This window comes from Cupressus sempervirens, chromosome 2 (assembly GCF_028749045.1).
Source record: "Cupressus sempervirens isolate cs-2001-9-10 chromosome 2, ASM2874904v1, whole genome shotgun sequence".
Classification (NCBI taxonomy): domain Eukaryota; kingdom Viridiplantae; phylum Streptophyta; class Pinopsida; order Cupressales; family Cupressaceae; genus Cupressus; species Cupressus sempervirens.
In genome coordinates, this window is record NC_143119.1 from 436,630,111 (window position 1) to 436,653,648 (window position 23,538).

Here is a 23,538-nt window from a genome sequence, read left to right on the forward strand (position 1 = left end):
GTCCCCTCGTCCCGCCATCCACCCATCCCACAGAGCAATGTAACTATGGTTATAATAGAAGTTTATCTAGCCACAGAAGCGAATGTCTCATCATAATCTATCCCTTCCTTTTGAGTGAAACCTCTGGCTATAAATCTAACTTTGAATTTCTCCACCCTCCCATCTACGGCATGTTTAATTTTGATCAACCACTTAGAAGAAATAACTGATATACCTTTTGGATGGGGGACAATCTCCCAAACATCATTTTTCATGATAGATTCATATTCTTCCAACATAGCATCTTTACAAACCTGCTGTCCTATAGCCGAGTCAAAACAAGAAGGTTCAGAGTCGATGATATTACACATTAAAGAAACATAACCATCAAATTTTTGAGGCCTTTTACTTTCCTGAAAAGTTCCTCGAGGAGCTGAATAGTTTTCAAAATCTTGCATAATATTTCTTGCCCACAAGGGTCTTTTCTTTTCATTCATTTTGACACTTTGACCAACATCTGAATCAATCTGATTTTTGGGAGGAGGGCAATCTAAAGAAGGATCCTCCCTCTCTAAGTGGTAGGGAGAAGATGGAGCAGCAAGTGGAAGATCTTGAGAATTGACTATAATATCCATTTCAAGATCTAGAGAAGGTTCAATAGAACTTTTACACTCAATATTTTCTTCAAAGGATACATCTCAGCTTAATTCAATCATCTTTTGACCCAAAATGTAAATTCTACAAGCTTTAGATGATTCACTAGAACCAACAAAAATTCCCTTCTTGCATGATGGTTCAAGTTTAGATCTTTGGGAACATGAATATAAACCGATCGACCAAATACTTTAAAGTGAATTATATCAGGTTTAGAACCCGTAAAGGCTTCTTCCAGAGTCATGTCATTTAGAACTTTGTGAGAACATATGTTTTGAATATATATTGTTGTCCTGCAAGCCTTAGGCCAAAGAACAATCTGCAATCCTTGACCATGAATCATGGCTTTAGCAGCCTCAAATATGGCCCTATTTTTCCTTTCAGCATTACCGTTCTGTTAAGGATTGTAAGGGATGCAAAACTCCCTCTTAATCCCTACTTTAACACAAAAAGATTGAAATGTACCTGAAATGAATTCACCTCCATTATCAGATTTAAGTATCTTGATTTTCTTTTCTGAAAAGTTTTCAATTAAGGCTTTAAACTCCTTAAACTTAGATAAAACCTCATCTGATTCCTTGGATTTAAGAAAGTAGATCCAAGTCATGTGAGAGAAATCATCAATAAATGTTACATAATACCAAAAACCATTTAAGGAGGCAGAAGACATGAGACCACATATATCAAAATGAATCAATTATATAATGTTCTTGGCCCTACTTTCACTGGAATGGAAAGGACTCTTGGTATTTTATCCCAAAGCACAACCTTTGCAAATACCATTAGGGGAAGCACTAAGCTTAGGAAGTCCTACAAGCAGCTTATTCATTGAAGAAAGAGATTTCAAGTTGAGATGACTGAACCTTTTGTGCCATAACAAATTATTATTAGAAGCATCATGACTTAAAACTTGAAATTGATTTGTTGAGAGTTTGTAAAGACTTTCATGAAGAACTCTAATCACCTAAGCTGAACTAAAATCAGAATTTTTGTTCCAAGCAAAGCACCTTTCCATTAGTGAAAGCCACATTAAAACCTTTATCCTCTAATGCTGAAATGAGAATTAAATTTCTTTTGATTTCCTACGATAAACAAAACATTGTTAAGATGTAAAGGAATACCAAAGTTTAATTTAAATGAACTGTTACCAGCCCCTTTCACAGAGTAAGATGCATCATCACCAATAATAACTTGCAAGTGAGAGTCCTTTTTAATCAAATTTGAAAGGTGTTCCTGAATTATGATGAAGCGCCACTATCTATCAACCAGGTATTGCAATCAGCTGGAATATTGCTAGATAAAGCTGAAATGAATAGAAATTCTTCTGAATAGTCGCTAGAGTTCTTGGATGGAGATGAATCCTTCACATCTGTTTGGATGGAGATCAATCCTTCACATTTGTGACAACTACTTGATGATTTAGTTTCAGTGTCCAATTCTTAGAAAAATGACCATTCTTTTCACATCTAAAACATTTCACCTTGGATATATCTCTTTTCCTTTTAAAATCAAAAGAAGAGGAAGGATACTTATCATCAACCTTCTTAAAATTCCTTTTCCTACATCTTTTGCTTGAAATATGAGCAGCAAGGACTTGATCCTCCACATTATGAGATTTACAAGAATTTCCTCTTGCCTCCAGCCTACATTTCTCTTGAATACAATTTGATCTTTTAATCTATCAAAATTTGGCAGCTCATTTCCACCACCAATGTGTAATGTTTCGTTTCCCTTCCAACAATCTAATCTATCAAGTATTCTTCAGATGCACAATGGGGAAGCCGTATGGAGTCTCAATGCACAATATGAAAGGTCGTACAGTAGCATTGAGGCCATACGGTGGAGTTTATGTAGGCTAGGTAGAGTGGAGGAGACTGTATGGTGGTAGTTCAAGTCGTATGTTAGCAAGAGATGAGAGGTCGTACAGTTGAAGAGAGGAAGCTATATCGTGATGTGTTGACATAGGGAGTCGTACGGTAATGGTTGGGGTGACCATACGGTCTAAAATGGCAGTCTGTACGGTAGCGTTTGGGAGATGTATGGAAGTCGTAGAGGGTCGTCAGGGGATCTACTCAAAGATGCCAAGACATATATTAGCCAAATACCTCGATTAATGCCAGTGCAAATAATTCAATCCAATTCCAGTGATATAAATATATATAGATGAATCTGTAACAGAGATGGTGTGCGGATTTGCCAAATCCGAGCAAGTAATACAGAGACGAAATAGGGTGAGGGTTTAATCCCACATAAACCAGAATAGCCAAGTAGTGAAGGTTTTTCACTTTCGAAATAGTGAACAATACAAAGAATCCCAACATGAATTTGCAGTACAAAGAATAATAAGCCAAATCGCATAACAACTACTACCTACACGCTGTGCATAAATACCCTTCGAAAGAACTCCCGAGGGTCTACAAAGATAGTTGAGGACAACACCTACGAAAAAAATTAAAATAACAATGGGTCCGAGATATACTAAATCAATCTGAATCACAAATACAAATATTATTAACTTAGGCCCCATATTAATTAATTAAACTAATTAAAGGTCCTTTTGTTATATTATTTAAATTATGGGACCAGTTAATTAATTATTCAAATTAAATTATTACATTAAAATTTGGGGACATGACAAATCCTTGCTGCCCATCCATCGTTGAACAAAATGCCAACACCTCCAAGGTCCCAAATCAAACATGCAGGCAAGACAAGTGAAATGACATCAATCCTACGCAACACCACATTTCACTCAAACTTTTACTGCGCCACTCTAATATAAATATTGTCATGTCTTGAGTCACCAGGATCCCAAACCAAACACGCAAGCAAAATGAGTGAATGGTCATCAAACCTCCCTTGCACCGCACTGTCATTAAGCATTTGTTGCGCCACTCTAATATAAATATCATCCCATCCTGAGTCACCAAGATCCCAAACTTGAAGTTCATCTGTGTAATTCATCATGATTGCCACTGGAGAATAGACTTTCATAATTAGCCAACTGTAAAGATTACTCCTGCAAATAATCCTTGATCGAATCTGCATCCACAGGAAGCTGAACAACTTCCGATTGAGCTTGCTTATTCGGAGGCTCACTAGTAGAACCCAAATTTCCATTAAGTTGATCGTCGAGCATTGGTTCAATGATATTTGTGCAAGCACCTTCTTCCAGAATCATTTCCTTCATCTTGGACTCAGGTACCAAGTAGATTTTGTCTTTGTGGTAAATGATTTCACCAACCACCTTGTATCTGTCATCATGTACTTGACCATCCAATAGTTGGCACGCAAAAGTATTCTTGGAATATTTGACTAACATATGCGCCCTCCAATCGGCTCGAAACTGAGCCATAGTGTAATCCAAGTCAAAGCTCTCTATTCTCCCAACAGGTTGGCAGAATCACCAACTCTAATACCACTGTAATGTTCATTTCCAGCAATAACCAAGGATGCCCTTCATCCACTCCAAAACTAGACCTTTCAAATCGACTTTTGCTGGGCCTAGAGGCGAAACCAATGTCCGTACGATTGATGGGGAGGATAGTGGTCGTATGGTGGCCACAACAAGGGTCGTACGATGGCAACAGGCAAGGTCGTATGGTAGGGAATGCAGGCAATACGGTGACAACTAAGCAGGGTCGTACTGTGGAAATAGTAAGTCGTACAATTGGTGATACAAGCCAGTACGGTTGGTGGAAGGCTATACGGTAAGCAAGGTAGAGATTGAGGGTCCATACGGTGTGACAAAAGGATGTCATACAGTAATGGTAGATTACCCGTACAACAAGGAATTAAAGATGTCACACATGACGAAGTTGATGCAGTACAGCATTGATCTTTAGATACGCTCAAGCTAAGTCCTCCAGGATGGATTGACAACTCAAGGAAATTGTACAAAAAGACACCAAAGTATATTATGATAACTACAAATAGATATATATATTCCAAACTAAAATGGTGTACTGGATTTGCCAAATCTGAAGCAAAGTAATACAACAATGGAATAGGGTGAGGATTGAATCCCACCGAAACCGGAGAAACTAAGTAGGGAAGATCTTTCACTTCCGAAATGGAAAACAATACAAAGACGAAATCGGGTGAAGGCTGAATCCCATCGAAACCGAAATAGCCAAGTAGGGAAGGTCTTTCACTTCCGAAATGGAAAACAATACAGAGAATCCCAATGGGAACTCATTGCACAAAGAATAATAAATCAAATCGCATAACTACTACCTACACGGCATGCTTAACTACCCTTTGGAGGAACTCCCGAGGGTTCACAAAGATAGTTGACGGGAACAGCTACAAAAACAATTAAAATAAAAATGGGTTTGAGATATACTAAATCAATCGAAACCACAAATACAAATATTATTAACTTGGGCCCCATATTAATTAATTAAAGTAACTAATTAAAGGTCCTTTTGTTTTATTACTTAAATTCTCAGACCAGTTAATTAATTAATTTAATCTAATTATTACATTAAAATTTGGGGACATGACATGATACCTTGGATAAATGATTCCCAAGAGTGGGTGACCATTCATGGAAAGCATTACAAGTTCTTTGTCATTAATGAAATCTCCATTGGAACTTAACTGATCCTTTAATTCTATTATTTTCAAAAAGAAAGAAACAACGGAGTCTCCTCTGTTCATTTCGATATGGAGAAGTTGCCTTTGGAAGGCCAGGGCTCTGCTTGTGTTATTAAACTCATATATGTGAAGATAATCACACATTTCCTTAGCAGATTTTAACTTGGAGATTGCAGCTAGATGATCTTTCATAGAATCAATAATAATACTTTTTGCCATGGTCTTATTCTTCTTCCAGGTTTCTTTCTCTGCATTATCAGCTGGCTCTGTAACTTCAGATTCCACATAACTGAGAAGATCATTTTCTTCAAGAACCAACAAAATTCTAGACTTCTAGGATATAAAATTTGAGGCTCATTCTAGTCTGTCTTCAACTTCCAGACCAAGCACCATAATGAAGTGAATGAAATTATAGGAAAAGGAGAAGGATTTTGGTTCAAGCTTGATGGCAAGAACCTTGCTCTGATACCATGTTAAAACTAGAACCAAAATTAAACTAAGAGAGGAGAATTATCCTAGGAAAAAACCTCTTCACAGAGGAAAACATCCCAGCCCACAAAACCTGCAATTTTATTATCAAAATAGAATGTTTACAGAGTTCCAATATGAAAGTATTTCAATGTCCAGAAAGATGAAGACAGAGACTAACACAATAATCTCATCCAAGCACTAATACAATTGATATGAGTAATAAGATCGATTGAATTAGAAAATCAATCAATGTATAATACTCATAATAGAATATCTATCAGATAATGTTCAAACTTCTAAAACATATCGAAACTCCAAACCTAATACTCCAGCTAAGTATTTAGAATTGAGAAATAGCTATGTCTGACTATAGAGAGGTTAAATCCATGATGATATGTGGATGCTGACAAAAATAAAACACAATACTGTCAAATGGCGAAAGCTTAGGTCGAAACCTCATAAAACAGATCATACGGGTCCAAGGATAACTCCAGGCAATGAGTGTCTTGTAGATTGAATGTAAAAACCCCTATCCAGTTATAGTTCAGCAATTAAGCCTTAACACATCAATTACCTTAACTAATCAAAAGTTTGATATTTTGTCAAACAATTAGCAAGCAATTCAGTTATCATAATATTTTATCCAATGTTACACCAATATGGGGCTACTTCGAGACAGCAAGACACCAGGGCGAGTTTCTGAGATGCGGGGAAAATGGGCCTCATTTTCGGGATGGCCAGGGGACGGTGACAAGGGGAGGATGGGCCAAAGAGGGATGTTGTATAGTATACATACAGAACTTGAAATGCTAGTTACGAAATGATATTTCAGTAGTTCACTAGAACATACCAAACTAAAATACTTGAACATAGCAAAATTGCAACATGATTTAAAACCATTAACATTCAACATAGTAACGTATTACATACCCAATAGTAACATTCAAAAATCAAAATTCAAATAGAAATTTAAGTACACATCCCAATGGCAGCATGGTTGCGGAATGGTGAAGGTGAGGGTGCTTGGGTACTCAAGTACCCGGTGCGGGGACGTCTCAGGGACGGGTACTTCAAGGTTTGGGAGGGGGGTGCGAGTCTCCAGGTTACACTGATTTTATCACAATTGAAAATACTAAAATTTCAATATTGAATTTTGGCTAAATAGACAATATTGAATCTCTTTCCTTTATTTTATAATTCTATAAACTTCTACTTGGGATTTGTAAGCAATTTGGAACCTAGCACATAAGTAGGAATGACGTGTTGACTTCCCAACTACTAACATTGCCACTGGCTGGTCAAAACAAGACCTTGACGATGGGATGCAAGCCTTGCCAATTGAAACGCAGCCTCTGCTAATTGGTTGACACACCCAGGCTTAGCAACATAGCCTTTAATTCTTCAGCACGGCCTCTAAAACAACCAATCACAGGCCCAGAATCTTGGTTGCAGGTCTGCACCATTTCAAACGCTTGATTGTAGCTATACATGCATCCAGATTATAGCAATCAAGGCACCCCTATTAGGTGATAAATGGCTGCCTTAAATGACAAATGCTCCCATAGAAAATTTGCTTGCATTTAGAAATAAACTGCCCCAATACTGTGAATGCATAATAACCAACTCAACAATGCCCTAGCGTGCAATGAATCAAATACCTGGGCACTTATATTTGCTAGTAAAGAGTATTGGATTTGCAGCAATAGATCCACTCTGCTGTCAATTATTGGACGCCAAACCTTGACAATGAATCCCAAGTATGCAAAGAGATATTTGAAATTCACTTTCAGCAAACAAGTCTTACAAGCAACATCCAATATAGTAAGGAAGACTCAACCAATAAATATTCATTCCTCAGCCACAGTTCATACAGTAAGAGGAAACAATAATGATTCTGAAAACTAAATCCACAATACCTCAGCTGTGGAAGGCACAATCAGCTTCAAACCCTTATACCTCAGCAAGGGAAAATAAATTAGAACTCATGAAAATAGCCACAAAGGCACAAAAAGAAAATATATAATCAAGTGTGATTTTCCAAATGAAATGAGCTCTCATTTATAATCCTTCGTTGGCCAAAGTTTCCTAAAAAACTTCACTTCAAAAATTGTGGAAGATTCCCAAAAGAACTCAACACTAGAAACTTTTCAACACACTTTTTAGAAATATCACTTAATGTCATTATTATAATAATATAAACATTATTATAATAATGCAACTTAATAATTAATGAATAAATAAGAGCTCAAGCAATTATTAACTTTATTTATTGCAAGTGACGACCAATTGCTAAAGCCACCCACTACACTGCCGAAAATAGCAACTGTCAAAAATAGACCTACTAAAAATAGTAAATCTACAGTTGGGACCCCTAAAACACCATGTCAGTTCACAAGGATCGTTATGATGAGCTAACTCCACCAACTACGTAGACTTGCCAAAAACAGGGGCATTACATTGAAGCATGAAACAATAGATTGGAAATGCAACATTTTCTTCAACCACGCGATGCTCCTCTAGGTGTAACTGTTGTCAGTGACTCTTTATCTCCGAGAAATCCAACCACATTGCCACACTAGCAATTTCACCTACGAGAACACGACATGACGTATGCCAGCATAGCATCGCTGGAGATTATTTCATTTAATTGAGCCATGACAAAAGTTGACCTGTCTAGATGAGATATGAGCTGAAGCTGTAATACAACAGAGTTCTTAACCAATAACAAAACGTTTAAGTTATCATTCAATATTTCAGAAATAATCATCTCATGAACAGTAATAGAAGCAGACTTATTTGCATTAAACCAGTAAAGCTTAGCTTTTCATATGAAGCTGCTACTAAAATGCCCTATCCTTTATTCCACCCCAAACAATTTGGGGGTATTCCTATATACCACCAATTACACTTTAGAGGATCAAGAAACACAGAAATACAGAAAGAGGACACCTAGAGGTACACAATAAACCCTAAAATTGATGCTTTGACAGCAGAATTGCACATAGATTAGAATGGTCGGAAGGGGAATTGACAAGAGGACTAAGAGGTGCAGATGTATCCCCAAGAAACAAGGGCTAGTGTCTTGATATGCCAAGAAGTCCTATTCTCAAGCATGCTTGATTAATGGGCCCTCTTTGCATATTTTCAGCCTAGATGAATAGCAACTCAATTATAGAGCGTACAAACTTCTCAAACATGTGAAATGAGTTCTTAGCATAAGCATAAAAGTTGTCTTGTTTCAAAATATAGTGGTTTCCATTTCCACTCCCCCTTTTCATGCATGGAACATTCCAAATAGAAAATAATACCTTTAACAAATACACTGAGAATGCTACCTGTTCATGCATGGAACATTCCAAATGGAAAATAATACCTTTGACAAATACACTGAGAATGCTACCTATTGAACATATAAAACATTTAAATCAGATAAATGAGCATTATACTTCAATATATCAACTGTGGACCAATATTTCATATTCCTACAAGAATAACTCAGGGGGTGAACAAAACTGAGAAGGATTAAGAAATAAATAAGCTCAAGTAAAGAGACGATAAGAAATGTATTGGAAATTTTTGGAACGAGGACCTGTGATAATATTAGGCTTAAGAGACAAAAGTTAAAACCTTACCAAGGATTGCCATTACAGTTCTTGAATCTGCAAGCAAAAGTAACATCAAATGAACAATTATTAGAAGTTATTATATCAAGTTTTTGACAATCAAAAGTAATTCTTTGGCCCCTCATATGGATATAAACGAAATATTTCAGGACTAAATGAGCAACATTCAAATATATAACACCAAAAACAACCAAGAAATATGTGTTTGCAAGCCTATTTCAGTTTCTTATGTCCACGGACCTAACACCCTCATTGTGATAACCAATTCCTATTTTCCATTCGTTCATGTGTTATTTAATAAAAAACATACATGCCAGGAATACTATAATAGTCTACAAATGTAGGTATTAAAGTAACATACTGGGAGCAATTTGTGTTTTGCCAGCATCAATTGTAATATGTGTAGGCAACTTTAATGTCTTTGCTCGATTCTGTTTCAAATCACAGGCCACACATATCTCGTGAATAAAATACATGCAGCATAACACCACTAGAACCATAAAAATTGATTTTAATTGAACAATGAAACATGTGCTACGGAAAACCAGTGGCAATTGACATGTTTCATCCATCCATTTTTTTAATCTATTTAACTAATAGAATTTTTCCTAGCCATGGAGAGTGCTAAAATAGCTTTCCAGCCCTTCAAGCCTTTCATTAAAGAAGATGCCAAAGCGTTATCCATTCATAACTGTTGATCTGTTTTTCCATTACATACGTACCAGGAAATAACTCGGTGAAAGTTATCAAATAATTGTTTTACCATCTAATTCTCTATGTTATCAGATGCATACTCATCCATCTTATATATGCATATCCAATCTTAATATGGATGTGATTCTCTAGAGATGCATCCGTATCTAGATGTTGCTCAAGTGCAATCCTAAGAAATAGTAATATTGAATTCTATAGACATCCAATAGATATTTTCAAAATATCAAAAACAAATTACAAGAAATACTAACGAAAAGTAAGACTTACACGGAAAGGCACAACATCTATATTTTTCACACATATTGCTCATGTTTGTATTCAGACATTGAGGATGCCCTGATAAAAAATTATTTTTCTTTTTATATTTTAATAAAAATTTCTACAAATATCACGACTCACGTGAACTCTAAAAGCACTAGAACAACATTATGCTAGCTCCATTGAGCAAATGGATCAAAAAAACAACCAAATAAGAAAAAATAACTTAGAAAGGACTAATACAAGAGCGTAATGTTAGCTCCACCTGTACAGATCTGCAAATTCGTGAGCCTTAAAACAGACTCAGAGTTGCTGAGAATGATCTTTCCAGCAATATGTATATTCAGATTTGAGAGGCAGATATCCTTATGTGCTTACCACAGGTCCAGTCCTCTAAATTCAAACTTGTGTGATTGAACAACTTTGCTATGTATCCGTGGGAAGGAGAATGCTTGTAGATCAGACTGCTTGTATTGTGTGTGTTCTCCAAACTACATTCTCAACCCTACATATATCCCATCTAGAGGGTATGTTCCTCAAGGGACATGACCATTAGTTTTGGTAATAACATAAAATTATTCCTAAGTCGCCAATTTCAATCAGTCTGAATATATTTAACAAACTAAGCATTAGTTAAGTTAAATGCTAAACAAGAACACCCTTTGGAAATCACCAGCTTCTCTAGGAAAGATATAAATGTGTTAATTATCAATCATTGGATATATATTATCCATAAAAGAATGTACAGCCCGTACTAACAGACCTGTAGCAATATTCAGGTTACGTTCTTAACACTCCCTCTTAACCTGATAATTCTGCAGAGAGATATCATATCTAGCAACATCAATACAGATGTTAAGCAAAAATTAATACTCTATATCTGTCTGTCTCTTCTTAGTACGTAGTATCATAGAACACATGATACAAATCACTGCTACTAGTGATAAGATACATGTTGTGGCTCATAGAAACTGGTATTTCTATATCACAACGAGATCTTGAGTTGAAGATCTCCCATAATACAGGATAAACTTGGAGAATTTCTAAAATTCTTCCTTTATCCAATTTGTGACCCATGAACATAGCAATGTCAATGACACAAGATGATCTAAAACTCATCTAGATCTTACAGTAAAATCTACTGTTTAATACATTATCTAAGAGATTGTCATCTCTCATAATGTCTTTTACACAAGTATTCATTATTTCAAAGATCGTCACTTCTCAAATAATGATTACACATGGTGGAGCCCATAACAGTCAATAGCCTAACAAAAATAAAATTATTTTATTAATAATCAAAAGAGTACAAATGAATTACAACTCAACCATACCAAGTCTCTTCCTGAAATGTTATATCTTTACTCTAAATATGGGTTTGGTAAATATGTCTTTTGTCTGATCTACAGTACAAATGTATTCCAATTTTACATAATTCCTATCTACCATATCTCTTACATAGTGGTAAAGAATTTCAATATGCTTGGATCTGTCATGTAAAACTGGATTCACCGAGAGCTTGATGGAACTCTAATTATCACAATGAATGATTGTAGGATTCATGGCTTGTCCAATGAATCCCACAAGTAACTTCCTCAGCCATACTGCTTCTCGAGAGGCTATTGCTGCTGCAATTTATTCTGCTTCTATGGAGCTCTAAGCTACTAAAGGCTGCTTTCTGCATATCCATGAAATCATAGTTGATCCTAAACTGAAACAACATCCTAAAGTGCTTTTCCTGTCTTTAACACTTCCACCCCAATCTGAATCGGTGAATCCATGCAAATCTACAGCAACTTTCTCATATTTGAGTCCATAATTAAGAGTGCCTTGTAGGCATCTCATAATGTGTTTAACAGCAACTAGGTGAATCTCCTTAGGTTCACACATAAACTGACTTAAAGCATGAACAGCATAGCAAATATCAGGTCTTGTATTTACTAGGTACATCAGGGACCCAATCATCTACCTGTAGAGAGTAGAATCTATTGGAGGTGATTCTGCAACTGCTTTTTTAAGTTTATGCAAATTGGTCTCCATTGGAGAAGACATAGACTTGCAATTCCACATTCCAAATTTCTTCAAGATATCTAAAGTGTACTTTCCTTGATTCAGTATGATACTATCAAAATTTTGTCGTACTTCCAATCCTAGGAAGTAATGGAGAAGCCCCAAGTCTTTCATCTCGAATTCTCTAGTTAAATCTTTCTTGCACTGATCTATAAGATGATCATCACCTGTGATTAATGAATCATCAACATACAATATCAGTATTACCATACCATCTTTATCTCTTTTATAATATAAGTTTGGATCGGCTTCATTCTTGGAGAACCCTAAGCCAGTGAGATATTTATCAATCCTCTCATACTAGGCCCTGGGAGCCTGTTTAAGCCCATAAAGAGCTTTCTTGAGTCTACAAACAAAGGCATTAGGATCACGGGTTTCAAATCATTCTAGTTGCTCCAGATAGACTTCTTCTAAAATCTTTCCATTGAGAAATGTTGTCTTTACATCCATCTGATGTACCTTCCATCCCTTAGATGTGGCAATTGCTAAAACAGCTCGAAAGGTAGTATATCTGGCAACAGAAGCAAAGGTTTCTTCATAATCAATCCCTTCTTTTTGAGAAAAACCTCTGGCTACAAATCTGGCTTTATATTTCTCAATACTCCCATCAGCAGCATGTTTTATTTTGAATATCCATTTGGAAGAAACAGCAAATTTTCCTTTTGGCCTTGGAACTATTTCCCAAACATCATTTTTCATAATTGACTAGTATTCTTCTGTCATAGCTTCTTTCCAGGCTGGATGTTTAATAGCATCAGAAGGATTGATTGGCTCTATTTTCGATAAATCAATCATATTTGTTGTATGACTAGAGAATCTTTTAGGTCTTTTACTTTGTCTGACTAATCCTGAAGGTGCAGCAAAGTCTTGAGCTGCTTCAACTGTTTTTATGGCCCAAAGTGGTCTTTTCTTTGAACTTTCCTCAAGGCTTATTTCATCTTCGACCTCTTCTAAGTTCTCCCTCTGGGATTCAGATTCACTAATTCTTTCATAACTTGATAAAGGAGAGGGTTCATTGGAACTTACTACTCTTTTGCTGCAAGATCTTCGTCAAAGATTACATCTCTGCTAAGTTCAATAGTTTTTTGTCCAGGTATGAAAATTCTATATGCTTTAAAAGTTTCACTATACCCTACAAATATACCTTTCCTCCCAGATGGTTCTAACTTGGTTCTCTTTTCTTTTAGAACATGAATATATATAGGACATCCAAAAATTCTGAGATGACTTATATTGGGTTTTACTTTAGTAAATACTTCTTCAAGGGTTTTATCTTTAAGATAGGAGTGAGGGCTTCTATTTTGAATGTATACAACAGTACAAGAGGCTTCTGGCCAAAGATAGTATTCTAGATTTTGGTCAAAAATCATAGCCCTAGCAGCTTCTATAATTGTCCTATTCTTTCTTTCAGCTACCCCGTTTTGTTCTGGGTTATAAGGAACAGTGTACTCCCTCTTGATCCCTGATTCTTTACAAAACCTTTTAAATAAGTCTGAGGTATATTCTCCTCCATTATCTGTTCTAAGGGTTTTAATTTTATGTCCTAAAAAATTTTCAATTAATGCTTTGAATTCTTTAAATCTTTGTAGGATTTCTTCTGATTCCTTGTATTTTAAAAAATAAATCCATGTTTTGCTAGAGAAGTCATCTATGAACAAGATATAATACCAGTATCCTCCAAGAGAGGGAACGGACATAAGTCCACATAAATCTAAATGAATTAACTCAAGTACATTATTTGCTTTCCTAGTATTATCATGAAAGGGGCTTCTAGTACTTTTACCCAGAGCACACCCTTTACAAATACTAGGGTGATCTTTATTTAATTTAGGTAATCCGGTAACCATCTTTTCCATAGTTGACAAGGTTTTATAGTTTAGATGCCCTAATCTTCTATGCCATATTTCGTTTGAATCTTCTGCTTTGTAAACTAGGGCTTGAATGGATCTACTGGGTTCTATATTCAATTCATACAAATATCCCTTTCTTTGACCAATTACTTTAGCTTTCTTGATGGAAGAGTTCTTAGCCCAAGTTAATACTTTGCCATCCACGAATACAACATTGTGTCCATCATCTTCTAACGCTGTAATTGAGATTAGGTTTCTTTTAACCCCTTGTACATAGAGTACATCTTTAAGAAGAAGAGTATATCCTGTCTTTAGTTTCAAACTACAGCTACCAATTCCTTCAACTGAGTGTGCAGAGTTATCACCAATAGTAACTTCACAGTTGACTTTCTCCGATAAGGAGTCTAGAGTTTCTTTTATATCCCGTTATATGTATTAAAGATCCACTATCGATTATCCATGCCTTATTTGAGATTTCATTTGATAGAGAGGAATACAAAACATGATTCTTAAGGTCATAAGTCTCTTCTTCTCTAATAACATTAGTATAATTTGCCTGTTGTTTGGAGTTTTCTGGACAATTAGATCTATAGTGTCCAAATTTTCACATTTGAAACACTTTATTTTAGATAGATCTTTCTTGGGCTTTCCATTCTTCTGATTTCCCCCTTTCTTTTTGAAGTTCTTTTTCTTGCCTTTATAGGAGTTTGCATTAAGAACGTGAAGTTCTTCATCTTCTACTTTTGGTTTTCCTCCTTTCTTTAGCTTTCTTGACTCTTCTTGAAGACAATCATTCTTGAGCTTATTAAAGTCCGAAAGTTGATATCTAGCACTTATTCCTTGTGCAAAAGTTTTCCATGATTCTGGCAATCCATCTATGGCCATGAGTGTTAGTTTGGTGTCATTAATGATGGTTCCTATGCTTGACAATTCATCTCTAATGCCAGCAACTCTTAGGAAATAAGAGTTTATTGATTCTCCTTTCTTTATTTGGATGTGATTCAGTTGCCTTTTTAATGCAAGGACCCTGGTTGCATTGTTTATTTCAAATGCATTCCATAATGCGTTCATCATATCATAGGCAGTTTGGTGTTTCATAAGCATAGGTACGATATCATTCTTAACTCCATCCAAGATGATTTGAATGGCTTTTTTATTTCCATTGGTCCATATGGATTTGTGAGGTTCAACTAGTGGCTGTTTGGATGCTCCATCAACAAATTGTTTAACATTGTTTTCTTCAAGAATCATCAAGATTCTAAATTTCCATGCTTCAAAGTGTTCCTTCCTATCGAATCTGTTCTCAGGCCTCATTGTATATGCCATTGGAAATGGAAGACAACTACTGAATATATAAAAGTTCTGATTATTGAAAAATTTGCAGAGCCCTAGATCTGGTAACTTGGCTCTGATACCATGTACAGATCTGCAAATTCGTGAGCCTTAAAACAGACTCAGAGTTGCTGAGAATGATCTTTCCAGCAATATGTATATTCAGATTTGAGAGGCAGATATCCTTATGTGCTTACCACAGGTCCAGTCCTCTAAATTCGAACTTGTGTGATTGAACAACTTTGCTATGTATCCGTGGGAAGGAGAATGCTTGTAGATCAGACTGCTTGTATTGTGTGTGTTCTCCAAACTACATTCTCAACCCTACATATATCCCATCTAGAGGGTATGTTCCTCAAGGGACATGACCATTAGTTTTGGTAATAACACAAAATTATTCCTAAGTTGCCAATTTCAATGAGTCTGAATATATTTAACAAACTAAGCATTAGTTAAGTTAAATGCTAAACAAGAACACCCTTTGGAAATCACCAGCTTCTCTAGGAAAGATATAAATGTGTTAATTATCAATCATTGGATATATATTATCCATAAAAGAATGTACAGCCCGTACTAACAGACCTGTAGCAATATTCAGGTTACGTTCTTAACACCACCGAGCAAATATATCAAAAACCAACCAAATATAACTCTTAATCTATGAAGAGTTGTCATCCCTGATAGAACAATGGAACTAATGACTAGTCATATATAGAACTTTATTTAGACTGTCAAATTCCCATAGATTTCAATCTTAATAGCAAAGCCACCATCTCCATCAGCATGACCAACCTCATCATCAACAAGTCCACGTCCCCAGTCAGTCATCTCTATCATTGCATGTTCCTCCCTCTTAAATAGAAGCATCTTAGGTCCCTTAATATCAGAATCCTCTTTGTAAAGACCAAATTCATTATTTTCCTAGCCTACCTGTTATATTCTCCACCCATCGTTATAGCATTGAACAACTATGATGAATTTACAGCCCTTATTGAAGAATTGATATTATGCAAAGACCTCCATATTGAAAATTTGGAAATTGAAAGAGATTCAGTCTTAGCAATTAATGCAATCAGATGGGTGAACACCCCAAATTTGCTCTTAGTGGATTAATTAAGAGATCCATGGAAAACCTTAAATTCTTTAGACATTATACAATTACCATATTTTCAGAGAAGGTAATGAAGTGATGCATAAGCCAGCCAATCAAGGGGTAGATGGGGTATGTGAGGGTAGGTGAGATTTTAGACTAGGGGTTTAGAGGTACCGGATCGTAGTTTCTCCTCTTCAACAGAGCATTACAGTTTCTTAGACCTTATCTGCAGGGGTTTTATGTTTGATCTTGGTATGGGTACGTTTCTCATCCTTGTAGATGACTTTAGGATAGATTCTTTGCGATTTGGTATCTTTGATGATATACTGATGGTATGTTATGTCCATATACCTCTCCCCTCCTCTTCTCCTTTCTTGTGTTGCGTTGGTTCTACTTTCTTTCTTCCTTCTATGCCTTTCCTTTATGTGGTTTGTCTCATTTTTATATTTATTCTATTATTCATACCTTTTTTGTCTTTTCATTGCCTTTATATAATTTTATATATCAATATTTATCTTTATAGAGAGAGAGAGAGGCATAGATATAAATATATATTTATTTATATATATGCACGTGTGTGTGTATATTCTTTCCTTTTTTGGATGCTTCGATTGATGTTTGGGCTAATTTTATTTCTTAGGTTGGGGCCCTTTTTATTGATCTTGCTTTCTCTCCCTTTGGCTTTTAGTTTGTCTTTTTTCCTCTTTATTTTTGCACTCTTTGTTTGAGCCATGCCTCTGGGATCCCTAGCTACTAGAATATCCCACTATGGTTTCCTAGGCCCCATTTTTTTCTGTAAGATTATTTATTTTCTTCTTCCACTCTCATATTTTTTTGCCATTGTTTGATATAATTGTTTGGCGCTCCCATTAATTTATCCAGAAATGATGGTATGATCATTCATGAGCATAGTTCACATGTATCTTGCAGTTATTTTTATTGATATCTTAAACCTTTTATACTATTTTTTATCCTTGTATAAGGGAATCTTTGAGTGTTCATTTAGGAGTAGCTTTGAAAATGGATTCTTAGGATTATAGGTAAAGAATTCTCCCTAATTACTCATAGGGCAAAAATGAATACTGAAGTTATAGGTATGTTTATTGCAATGATCCTCCATGTTGACTAGGATAAGGCAGACTTGGGAGAACAGTGCAGAAGCCTTTTCAAGGGATTCCTTTTGGAAGAGTTGGATGATGTTTTAAACAACACTAATGACAACCTACGCATTCCTAAGAGTAACTTTGGGATAAGAGATCACCCTGCGGAAGTGTATCCTATTTAAATTATAGAGAACTACAGAGCCTTTGTTGAACGAATTCCCACAATCACAAGGAATTTGCACTTATTAATGAGCATTATGCATGTCCAAGTGAGCAAAGCTTGGAAAGGGTTGAGGTGTTCATGGAGGAAGACAAAGTTGGCCACAGTGACGAAGAAACGGAGGTTGAGCTGTCCAAGTCTATTGTAGCTTGTTCAAGTGCTAAAAGCAAAGAATATGTCCGCCAAGACATATGGCATATGCCTTAGTTTGTGGTATCTCTAGTATTTGGCTGGTATCTTGTTGCATAGGCTAGGATAGGCTTATGATCATCATCCATTTTTTTAGGGATGTCCAGTATTATGGCATATGCCTTAGTTTATAGTATGTATAGTCTAGTTGTATAGGCTACGATAGGCTTAGGATCATCATCCATTTTGTCTTTTAGGAAAGGGTTGGAGATGTTCATGGAGGAAGACAAAATTGGTCACAGATGAAGAACCAAAGGTCGGGTTGTCCAAGTCTAATGTAGCTCCTTCAAGTGCTAAAGTGTAAAGAACCCTATTTTACCCCTGACTAAGAAGTGCTGAAGGATGTATGAATTTTCTGCTTTTTTCAGTTTGCTCAGTTTTTTTGTAATTTTTTGAGAGTATATAAGTCTGAATTGAATGAAATGAAATTACAATTACAATTAGCCGAAGCAAACTATGTAACTTAATTTCCAGATTCTATTGAAACATAAACAATAGCTATGATAGCTGATTTCCAAAATACAAATTCAAACTAAAGGAACCTGTCATTCACTCCTGATTGCAACTATTAACAGCTCCAGAATTTGATGCCTGATTTTGGTCCAAATTCCCAGTGTTGTATGACCAATTGCATTCAACCAAGTTGATCCAAGTACTCACGCAAGCTGGAATATTGAATTTACTGCCCCCACATGACCTACTTGCTTGCCATGATTCTGTTCATAGACAATGCTGCTCCAACAATAATGATTTGCATTTTGATATGGAGGAGTTCGCACCTAAACTTATCAATGATGGGACCTTAGATTCAAACGCACCCTTTCAGATTCAATTGCAGACTCATTATACAGCTAACAGCAGGTCTGGAAATGATTTTCAGATTATTTGTAAACCGCCCAACTCATAAACGCAATCTCCAAACCTTGGATGAGGCTGTAGTCGATATTGAAATGTGAATCACTAACTTTAGGAGCTAGACATCAACCTTCAGACCAGATTCGAATTCCAGTTTGCAGCAACAAAGTGAAATGGGAAATTCTTCAAACTCTCTCCACAATTCAAACAAGTCTCACAAATTCCATTCTACAGGATGAACAGTAGGAGATATGCAAAATACAATACCACAGCAGCAATTTGCAAGCCAGCCTTCAATGCAATTCTTAGAATCACTAGAACTTCTCAAGAAAACCCTCAGCCAGATTTTAAAAGCAATTAATATATTCAAGATTATTCTCCTTAGCCACAGCAAATACAATAGGAGATGTTGGCCAATTGTATACTTGAGCACAATTGCCAAGAACTTCTTACAATCTCATACTCAACCCTTATACTTCAGCAAAGGTCACAAAATATCAGAACTCAGAAAAAGCCACAAAGGCAACAAAAGTAAATAAATTATCCTAGTGTGCTTTTCTCAACTAATGGGTTTGTATTTATAACCTACAAATACCTTTTTTGTTGCCAAAATGTAACTTCACTCAAAAAGCTTCACCACACAACATTAATTAGAAGCTTCCAATATATTCTTTCACTTGACTTAGCTAAACTAATTAATAAATGGCTCTTTCGAATGATAACTCAACCCTCAAGTTAAGTGAAATTATAAAGTTAAATTATAACTTGATAATAAGTCATTTAATTATTTTATAATAATTTGGCCACTAAAAATATAATAACTCCCAAAATAATCATCTGTTAAATATGTCGTTTGAAATAGGAGTCATACCTACTATTTCTCCATGTGACCAAATGTACTTTCCAAAAATAGAAAGGGTCCATCTCAATCAACACCAACTTACCACAAATAGTAAGTGCGCAAAACTAAGCCCAAACTAAGTCCAATCTAAGCAAAATGAAAACCAACATGTAGCTTACTAAATTGTGGAGAAGATAAGACCCTCCCAAGCCAAGCCACTACCTCAGAAGATCCTCTATCTACAATAATTAGCCTACAAGGATCACAATAATAGGATAATCCCTAAAACTCTAGTGCTAGAAAAAATGGGGACATTAAAAAAAGGCAAAGAACATGCCCGCTGAGGCATATGACATATGCCTTAGTTTATACTTTATAGTATGGCTAGTATTTGGTTGTATGGGCTAGGATAGGCTTGTTGTCACCATCCATTTTATTTTTTAGGGGTGTCCAGTATTATGGGACTAGTAATTGTCAATATTTGTTGTTTAGATAAACATAGGTCCTTACAGTTTCAGGGTTATGGTCTATGGATATGACGTGGATCTATACTATTTTATCAAGTTTTGTTTGTTATTTCAATGTCTGTTTTTTTCTCCTACTGCAAGGCTTTATGTTTATTTTATTTTATGGTTCTCTTACAAAGACCTTCCCATGGTGGTTTTTGTTATTATTCTCATCTGCTTTCTCGATTGATTTCTAGTTAAATTATAGATATATAGATAGATATATAGATAGATAGATAGATACACGCCCACGCGCATATACATATCTACATTTATTTATATAGACATTGTACCCTCTTGTTATATCTTGTATATTAATGTTATGGATGGATCTGCTTCTTTGTTCTTATCCTCCTTGTTTTATTCATGTAGATATTAATGCTGTTATAGTTAAGCTTAGTTGTGTTGATGACTCGGTGAAGTTGTTGAGGGGTTTTTACACTTTATGGTATCAGAGATTGAAAAGATTTTTAATTTAAATAAAAATTCAGAAATGGCATCTTCAATATGCCTTTGCATTCCACATCATTTTATGAGGTTGATATGTTAATATAAACTGGTATAAATATGGTATCTGTGATATGAAATTTTTGTCAATATACTTGTATATATTATGGTTGGGAGTTTGATGTTTGTTTTGGAATGTGCTGGAATTATTAATGAAATATATCTGTTGGTATATGAAATATACAAAATGAGATATATATAGTTTATGTTAATGTTTTATGCCCAAAAATTAAAATAAACAACATAAGTAAATAAAATGCACAGAAGACACAAAATATTTATCTTGGGAAAACCCTTCCAATTGAAAAAAAAAAATACAGCCAAACTAGCAAAATAACTCTTTTATTGAAGATAAAATGTTTGAGTACAAGGCTATTCACTTAATTAATTTACAATATACCAAGCAATCACATAAATACATCGCATAAGACTTTTCATCTTTCCCATCAAGGTCTCTTTGAATCCCAAAAATAAGACCCTTCATATTTCGACATACTCAACACTTATATTTCTAGACGCATGGCTTTTCGTATGACATATGACACATGTTTGTTATTAACATAAATAATCACAAATATCTCTTTTATCGAAGATAAAATGTTTGAGTGTTGCCCAGATTTCCAATAGAATGTTGTTGGGAGAATGTTCTTCATATGCTTGCTTCGATGCTCGGAAAACCAATTGGGCCTTCAACACAGACCCTTGGTAAAAAAGTAATGACTTTTGCCTAAATTTGTGTGGAAGTGGATTTGAGCAGACCATTGCCAGATGCAGTGGAAATGAGTGCAGGTTCATATTCTTGGGTGCAACAATTGGATTATGAAACCCTCCCTTTCCAATGCCGTCTGTGTCATGAATACAGCCACCTAATATGTAGATGTCCGAAGGCCAAGGCAGTTGAGTAGTAAGCTCTGCCTCCTCCTCAGAACACTCCTAGTATAGATAAAGGGAAGAAGCCTGTTTCCGGCAAGGGTATGGATGCTGAGGGTTTTGTTCAGGTCAAGGCTCGTAACCGAAATAGAGGACAAAAGAGGACTCTAAGGGAGAGACAAGATGAGGACACATTTAACAAATTTGAGGTTCTAGATGAGTTGGGTTAGCAAGAAGTTAATCCAGGATTTACCACTGTTGATCAATTTGTGGTGGATTCTGGCATGGAGATTGCCTCTTCCATTCCTGTTCCTGTTACACATGTGGAATCTACCATGCCTATGGTCACGGATGGGCAGGCAAGTACGCAGATGATTCTAGAGTCAAACGTTGACTTGAGACAAGGAGGAGAGGGCTTGGCTCCTCCTACACAGACTATTGTCTTAGAGTTGGATAAGCGTGGAAAGTCTTCTCCTCATCTAGGTATTCTTCAGAAGGATGGCAAAAAGGGGGTCTCAGAAAAAAAGTGGTAAAAGTGGTCGTAAGAAGGACTTGGAAAAGATCAAGATGATAGGGGAGACTTTGGTGGAGTCAAGGTCTGTTAAGACATTGGATTCCCACTTTTCAACTCCCCCAAAATGATCATTATTTCTTGGAATGTACGGGGCTTGAACAGTGGCCCTAGACAAAAAGCTGTTCAGGAATTGGTTAGGAATCATTCTCCTGATGTTCTTTTTCTTCAGGAGACTAAAGTTTCTATGGAGTGCATGATGAGTATAGCTCCTAAGTTGTGGCAAAATGGTCAATGCCAATGCATTAGAGCTTAGGGATCTTCGGGGGGGTGTGGCATGTCTTTGGAACCCACGAAAGATTCAACCATTGTGGTGGATATCCTTTAGATCCTCCTTATCCATGGTCTCTCTATGCTTTGAGTCGGGAGAATCTGTTCTTTTTTCCAATGTCTATGCTCCCATTGAGTTCCAAGGTAAGCTTGTTATATGGAATAATATTCATTTTGTTCGTAGACGATTTCCTTACTTCCCATGGATTATTGGTGGAGACTTTAATGCTATTCTTGATTTATCTGAAAAATGGGGGGGTAATGCAAGACTTGAGCCCTCTTCTGTGTTATTCCGGGATAATATATCAGCACTCAATCTTGTGAATGTCAAGCCTAGCAATGGTCAATTCACTTGGAACAATAGAAGGGTGGGTGACAGCTGCATTGCTGAACGTCTTGATCGGTTCATGGTTTCCTGCTTTTGGGTGGGCAGATTGTGGTCTTCCAGCTCTAAGATTTTAGATTGGAGAGGTTCAAATCATTGGCCCATTAAGCTAGTTATTTCTTTTGCCCGGTTGCCTCAGAAGCCGCCCTTCAAATTCCAGCTCATGTGGTTGAGGGATCCGGACCTGTATGGGTGTGTGTCTGATTGGTGGAAGGATGGTAGACCTACCTTTGGTACTGAAATGTATACTTTTGCCAAACTCCTCCAATTTGTTAAGTGTTTACCGTACAGGTAAAGAAAATGAACGCATACAGACAATAGAACATGAACAGCAAAACTTATATTATTATTCGTAATAGTAGATGAATGATTCCTTTACAATGATCCCAGACGGGATATAAATACTACCGTTGAACCTTCTCGAAGGAGTCCGTCGGCCACAAATATTTTATTCGCTACAAACTATCTACAGAAACACCGCCGGACCGTCGACTACAGAATACAGAAACACCGCCAGACCGTCAGCTACAGAAACACCGCCGGACCATCGGCTACAGAAACACCGCCAGACCGTCAGC

General features: G+C 36.2%; 1 protein-coding gene across 1 annotated transcript in view; it reads right to left on the bottom strand.

Moving 5' to 3' along the window:
- The window catches only part of LOC149572952 (Peptidyl-tRNA hydrolase II (PTH2) family protein), a 172,769-nt gene that overhangs the window by 38,285 nt on the left and 110,946 nt on the right, over nucleotides 1-23,538 (bottom strand). Inside the window, exons 6-7 of the mRNA XM_089814082.1 lie at nucleotides 9,688-9,757; nucleotides 9,336-9,362 (exon numbers count right to left, since the gene is read on the bottom strand). Of these exons, the coding sequence (XP_089670208.1) occupies nucleotides 9,336-9,362; nucleotides 9,688-9,757 (97 nt within the window). The remainder of the gene's footprint in view (nucleotides 1-9,335; nucleotides 9,363-9,687; nucleotides 9,758-23,538) is intronic.